The sequence below is a fragment of the Rhinolophus sinicus genome, linkage group LG04 (genome assembly GCF_036562045.2).
Source record: "Rhinolophus sinicus isolate RSC01 linkage group LG04, ASM3656204v1, whole genome shotgun sequence".
Lineage (NCBI taxonomy): Eukaryota > Metazoa > Chordata > Mammalia > Chiroptera > Rhinolophidae > Rhinolophus > Rhinolophus sinicus.
Genome location: NC_133754.1, coordinates 121,017,640 through 121,024,988, shown reverse-complemented (window position 1 = coordinate 121,024,988; position 7,349 = coordinate 121,017,640). Strand labels below are relative to the sequence as shown.

The window sequence follows — 7,349 nt, the reverse complement described above, 5'->3', positions numbered from 1 at the left end:
TAAAAGTATTGTTCATTAATAGAATTCATTAAAGTGACTTCAGAACATTTGTTAAAATTAATGATTTTTTTTTTTTTTGCCATTGAAGTTATAACTGAGACTTAAATCATTTTAGGGCTATCTAAAGTAATTTATAATTTCTTTAAAATTCAGTCAAAACTAGGCAAAATACTCTGTCTAAAATGTAATAAAAATGAAATATTCAGAGTGTCTAATCTTTAGATTAAAAACAATCACTGTTATATAAAGCGAAAAGAAATGTTAGTTTACAAAGGAAAACCAAAGTCATATTAAAATATGTAATGTATACACACGTTATTTCTTAGAGAAACATATGTAAAAATTTAACACACTTCAAATAATAGTCATTGGATGTTTTTAGGTTACTTTTAATAAACGAGATTTATTTACCAATTCGAAGAATCACTTCTAGGCAGAAAGTTTAAAAATTTTCGGGGGGTAAACAAATCAATATATATTAGATGTGTAAAGACTAGAGCCAGGGCAAACATAAATTCCTAAGTTATAAATATTACCTTTTTAATTAAAAGGGTGATATTTTATAAGCTATCCAAGTTAATACCTATTTTTAAAAACAATATTTAGAACGTTGGCCACCTAAGAGATAATGGCTGGGGGCTTCAGAGGACTGAAGAATTAACAACAGACTCAACTAACTCAAAAGGTATTATTCATCCCTCAAAGAACCAAAATAAAGAAAGGAAAAAGAAAAAATACAACAGGTTCTCACAACACCCTGAAAAGTTCAGGAATTAAGGGCTGTTGACTGGCACCCATTTCTTGCTGTTTTAAAACTTGCCCTCTGTTGCTAGGTCTCTCTCCACGGAAACCAGCAGGGGTAAGAGGCAGGTGCTCCGTACTCGGGGATTCCACAGGCCGAACGCGCAGCGCCTCCCGGAAGTGCCCTGCAGCCCCGCACAGCCCGCCAGCTTCCGCCAGCGGAGCGCAGCCCAGCCCAGGGCGTGCGCTGGGACGGCGTGGGAGCTGGGGAGGAAGTGCGGGGGGGCGGGGGGAGGAGGAGGACAGGCAGTGAACAGAGGAGGAGGGGCCCGCGCCAAGCCCCGCCTCTGCCCGGCTGCGGCCTCCAGCTACTGCCAGGACTCTGGGTGCTCCGGGTCCGTGGGTCGGAGGCCAGGCTCGGGTTCACGCAGGGTCGGCTGCTCCTTGTCCCCACGCGCGCGCGCTCCCTGCTGCTCGAGGTGCAGCTGCAGCAGGGCCCGGCGGTACATGGCCTCCAGCTTCTCCAGGCGGGCCCTCAGGGCCCTGGGGCTGCCGGGATCGTCCTCCGGGCCACCGCCGCGCGCCCTCTTGTTGGTGCTTGCCTCTTCGGGGTCCGGGGTCTCCTTCGTCGCCTCCGCGGGCGCCGCGTCGCCGCCCTCTCCGGGAAGCCGCAAAGCCTGACGGAAGAGGCTGCGATTCTCGCGCTTCAGTCGTCGGTTCTCAAGCCGCAGACGGGCGTTCTCCTCGCGCAACCGCACGTTTTGCCGGTCCCGCTCGTCTCGCGCGCGGATGGCCTCCAGATGGCTCGCCGCCAGGTCGGCGAACCGCTCCTCCAGCTGCTGTCGGGCGCCGCCCGCACGGCCTCGCCAGCCCACGCTGCCGCTGCTGCCACCCCCACGAACCCGGCCTGGGCGGCCCTGCCCGCGACGATCCCCGCCGTTGTCCCCGCCGCCGCAGCTCCCGCGCCTGGTGGCGCCACCACGCATGCGCCACATCGGTCCCGTCCCTACCGCGCTGCCAGCGCTGAGGGCCGAGGGGCCACGCGCCGAGGCGCCGGCGAGTTAGGGGCCCAGCGGGGCGGCCGGGGCAACAGCGGAGGAGGAGAGAAGGTGGCGGGCGGCGGTTGCTGGCTTAGCGCCAGAGGAGGCCGGGAATTTGCCCGGTCTGAGGCGTGTCTTGTCTCCTGTGGTGGAGCTGCCCCCTGGGCCTGTGATCTCCCGGCCCGGCACACATACAGGGCCCCCGGGGAGCGCTTCGCTGCTCAGCCTTCTGGCAGCGCCGGGAAAAGCGTGTATCCTCTACTGGGATCTGCCAGGGCGCTTCCGTGCAGGCCTGGGCACTGCAGAAATCAGCCAGCCTCTCTGGGCTCTCCAACGCAACCGCCACTGGTTACCTTGCTCTTTACATGGCAATCTCAAAGCAAATAAATAATAATGAATGATAAGTTCTGGGACAGAGATATGGGGCAAGTTGGAAAGCTGTAACTTCATTAAGAACGTAGCTGTTTCATCCACCTCTAAGCTTTATAAAACATTCAACAGAATTGAGCTGTGCACCTGTCATGAGGCCTTCAAGTGGGAATAGGTAGCCATGAAAAGAGCTAGAGCAATTTCCAATTTCACTCCACTTTGCAAATTGTTTGCGACTATTGAAACAAGGTTATAATGAGTTAATTTCCACAGGTCTGTCCACAAAGCCTAGGAAAACTCAAAATGTGCCCATTCTTTCAAGAAACTTTGTATACTCAGTAAGTTCCAAATCGTCTGGGGGACAGGTGGCTCCGACTCTGAATGAATGTGGAACTACTGAAACAAGTAAATGAAGAGCATATGAGAACCCTGGATCACAGAGTTGGGGTTTTCATTGAAAAGTACACATAAAAATTAGTATGTAGGGGAAAATAACAGTTATGTAATTTTTTATAGTTTATAGTGGCAATCTCTCAATTGCCACTATTATTTCATGAAAAAATAGAAAATATATAATTTCAGAATTCCAAAAAATAATAAATTTAGTTTTATGAAAGACCATGTCATTCTTAGTTTCCATTAAAAATAGATGGTGAAAACTCTTGCAGATATGCACTGACTATTCTACAGATTATTGAACAAAAAAAATGTGTTTTCCCATAGCGTATATAGAGAATGCAGGAGAAAATGCTGATATATAAGGACAGATGATTAGTTCTCCATTTTAGACATGTTGAATTTTAGGGGCCTGTGAGATAAAAGATATGCCATGGAAGCTAGATGTATAAAAGAGATTCAGTCACCTCCTGGGTGTTATGAGTTATGTACTAGTGTTTTACTTTCTGTTGGCTCCACTGTCCTCACACCCATATTGGTAAATCCACTAGTGTCCTCTTTTACAGCTTCCCAGGTTAAACCTACTCTGTTTCACTTGTAGAATATCTGCTAAATTTTTGTAACTAACGACTGTAATGAACCACACTGGATTTCCTAAAGGACACTGATGCTGGTTATATGAGAAGACCTCCATGCCCTTCTCTCTGCACCCAACGCAAGCCCAAAGTACTATCTTTCTGTAAGTATTCATTTTTCCCCCTCCATACCGTCAATTCCCATTCTCTAATTATTAAACCACTTAAATTGTATCTCATGTAAGAGATAAAAGGATGAACACATGAGTTTATAATCATTGTGCTTCTTAACATAATGCCTTAAACAGACATTTTTATAAATAGTTGAGAAGAGCTATGTCAGCAAATTGGAATAGCACTGTTTTCTGCCTTACAATTCATGCATCCATTTAGTATTTCTCAAAATCAACTTTGAATGACCGCTGTTGAGTTTATTATTGTCCCCTTTCTCCCATCCTCCAAGCAAGTTGTTCTTGTCATACATGGTAGCTGTTATATATTTCTAGGTGCTCACTTGACAAAGAGGCCCCATGATACAGACTCATTTTTTCATATGTCAGACATATAAGAGGTCTGACAATTTAGTTTGCAAACTTGTGGCAACAATGTTGCTAACCTTTTTTGATATCAAAGGGATTATTCATTATGAATTTATACCAGCTGGACAGTTAACCAAGTTTACTATTTGGAAGTGCTGAAAAGGCTGCATGAAAAAGTTAGACGACCTGAACTTTTCGCCAACAATATATGGCTTTTGCATCACAACAATGCACCAGCTCACAGGGCACTCACTGTCTGTGAGGGAGTTTTTAGCCAGTAAACAAGTAACTGTATTGGAACACCCTCCCTACTCACCTGATCTGGCCCCAAGTGACTTCTTTGTTTACCTGAAGATAAAGGAAGTATTGAAAGGAAGACATTTTGATGACATTCATACTATCCAGGGTGATATGACGACAGCTCTGATGGCCATTCCAGAAAAAGAGTTCCAAAATTGCTTTGAAGGGTGGACTAGGTGCTGGCATCAGTGCATAGCTTCCCAGGGGGAGTACTTTGAAGGTGACCGTAGTCATATTCAGCAATGTGGTATGTGGCACTTTTCTAGGATGAGTTCGCGAACCTAATTGTCAGGCTTCGTATGTATATACATATACGCATGTATGTATATGTATATACATGTACACATTGTGTGTATATGTATATATATGTATAATTTGTTTCCTGTATCCCCAGTTGATTTCTAAGATTATTTTATTGCCATACTCATTTGACTCTCATTTCTCCATTTTGAATCACATTTTTTTTTTAAAGTAAACAATAATGTTAAGGGAATTTATGGCACATTCACATTGGGAGAAGTCAATCTATATTAAATATCTGTTTCTTGACTCTCTCCTTAAAACATCGTACAATACCTCACCAAATGAATTTTGGTTAACAACTGTGGTCGAGTTTATTATGTAATAATGTTGAACTCCTTAGTTTGGTACTTAACAGCTGTCCATAAGCTGGATGCACTGGGTGTTTCCATGCTTGCCTTTTGTTACTGCTCTGCTGGTTTATTCACTCTTTTACTAAGAGGCATTGAGCTCTTTGGCCCTGGAGTTTGGCTGTAATGTGCTTTCTGTAGACTGAATTGTGCACCCCCTCACCTATTCATATGTTCAAGTCCTAACTGCCAATGTGGTGATATTTGGAGATGAGGCCTTTGGGAGGTAATTAGGTTTAGAAGCGATCATGAGGGTAAAGATCTGATGGTGGGATTACTGCCCATATGAGAAATGACCACAGAAAGCTTGCTTCCCCTCTCTCTCTGCCTGGTGAAGCCAGGAAGGAAGCCCTCCTTGGGGAACTGAATCAGCCAGCACCTTGATTTTGCACGGCCCAGCCTCCAGAATTATGAGAAGTAAATTCCTGTTGTTTATACAGTCCCTTTCATTTTTCCCTCGCTTATCTGGATTGTAAAAATCCCGTCAAGGCCAAGTTTATAAACCCTACCATTTCATACATCTGTCTGAGATCTGAACTCAAGGTGCTTTTTTCCTCTTTTAACCATTGATAAGCTATTGCCTGTTCATGTAACTTGACGCTGGGGTCCTTCCCTGTGTTACCATTTCTTGTGCAAATGTATCTGCAAATAGAATAGGAGTTTCTGGAGCAGTTTATAATATATATATATTTTGTGTGTGTGTGTGTGTGTGTGTGTGTGTGTGTGTGTGTGTGTCTGTGATACAAATATTTATTAAATGACTAGGACGATTTTACTAGTAAAAATGCTAACCATTTAATAGCCAAAGTTAACCTGTATATTCAGCAGACTGAACTAATTGAAACTCACCAAGAAAGAGTCATAGAATGCTGGAATTATTCAGACTGAAATAGGAAGGAGGTTTGCACTGCCTTGTTAATGGCAAAGATTGTTAATGATTTGTCTTAATATGTAGTTGGCCTTTAAAATAGATTTTTAAATATGTAATTAATAAGAGATATGAGGTTTGGAGTAAGACATACCTGGATTTTATAAATACTCTTAATATTATCATTATTTTGTAGTTGTTTTTCTTTCATGAGATAGACATTTATAGAATGAGTTCTTGTGAATAGCCAGTGCTATCTTAAACCCCTATTTGAGTTATTTGCCTAAATACCTACCACAGATATAACATGCAGCGCCTTTGACGATATGACTCTTACTTCTTGATAGTTCTCAATAAGTGTTTGGGTTTTAAAAATCCATATTCTGTAAGCCCTGTGTGCTGAAGAGTCTGGTTAATCACATTCTGAGCTTGGTGTCTGCTAATATTCTCTCTAAAGCCTTAGATGAACATGGTTTATTTTCTGGGAGCAGATTTATTAGGGCTATCAAGGGTGTGTATTGATGCTTGGTAGCATGAATATCTCTTTATTAGAATAATTACTAGAGAGTTAGGAATTGGGAATATTGACTGCATTTATTTAGTCTTTTGATATGGACAAAAATATTAAAAGCCATCAAACACTAGCATTGCCCTCTGACAGCATCATTTAATTCTAGCTACAGGGAAAATGGTGACATAAACAAAAGCAGCATGACTTATCTATCTTAATTAGGATACTTTCCACAGTGGGGAGAATACCCTCCTTCCTCCAAATATTATAAAAGCACTATCCAGACTAATAAAAGAGGGTAAGAGCACTGTAGATTAGCAGAAAGTAATGTAGCTGAAAGCAGAATGCATCCACACAGGATACTTGGCCTAAACAGGAGTCCAAAATAGACTGTTTAGGGGATAAATGTCTGTTAGTTCTAAAATAGTGTTGTTTTATGCTCTGTGCTTATAGACTGGCATTATTTCTTAAAGAGTCTGGGTCTTTACTTCTACTATTTAAGTTTAAGTGAGTTAAAATAAAATAACAGTTAAAAATCAGTTCCTGTTTTCACTAGTCACATTGCAAGTGCTCAGTAGTCAAATGTGGCTAACTGGCTAACATGATGGATGGTGAGCTACAGAGTGCTTCCATTACCAAAGAAAGGCGTATTGGACAGTACTGGGCAAATTGGTGCTATATTTCAGTTATTTCTCTAATTATTGGTCTCAACCTTCAGAAAGCCATGTTGAAACTGGTGGGAAATAAAACGAAAGTGATCTCTCTGCATATTTCTAGCATTTTCTGTATGTCTGATTTCATGCCAATGAGACAGTTCTGTCATCAACCTTGTACATGGAGGACGTTGTTATTCTTAAACATATGTAACCTCAGATAATGATTCTGTTTCAGTCTGAGTTCTCCAGTTATGTATACCTCATTAAAGGTAGTAATAGGAGTTTGGGAATAATTTCCAATTAGAACTAAGTTATTCACAAGCTATTTTCATAAGGGTACAAAAAACAAGTAATTTAATTTTTCTCCTACCACTGCCCCTCAAAGCCATTCTGGTAGCTCTTTTTTCTTTTCCCTTGGATAATATCTTGAGAAGAACCATTAATTTGCAATTACTTCTCAGCATTAATGAACAATCCTCATTTTCAGATATTAAAGGTCCGTTGCAATGTAATTCGAAACTTCAAGTGCTCTTCCAGTTCATGGCTTCGCATCTTCTCACAACAGTATCATTGCCCGCACCCCAGATGGGGAATTAACCAGCCTGCAGTGGGCAGGAGGGTGCAATTGATGTGTACTCTCTTCCACACTTCACCTCATCCTCCTCCAGCTGCGATTTTTAGCTCCTTCAAGGGCAGGAACAGGG

The 7,349-nt window shown here is 42.5% G+C and overlaps 1 protein-coding gene across 1 annotated transcript; it reads right to left on the bottom strand.

Moving 5' to 3' along the window:
• Nucleotides 1-373: 373 nt before the first annotated feature.
• On the bottom strand, nucleotides 374-1,883 carry TUSC1 (tumor suppressor candidate 1). Its single transcript, XM_019749832.2, has one exon. The coding sequence runs from the start codon at nucleotides 1,734-1,736 to the stop codon at nucleotides 1,110-1,112; it is 627 nt and encodes a 208-aa protein (XP_019605391.2). The 5' UTR covers nucleotides 1,737-1,883; the 3' UTR covers nucleotides 374-1,109.
• Between the last annotated feature and the right edge of the window lie 5,466 nt (nucleotides 1,884-7,349).

Bases quoted from the DNA above. Each gene is read 5' to 3' on its own strand.
- TUSC1 (XM_019749832.2), bottom strand. From the start codon at position 1,736: ATGTGGCGCATGCGTGGTGGCGCCACCAGGCGCGGGAGCTGCGGCGGC.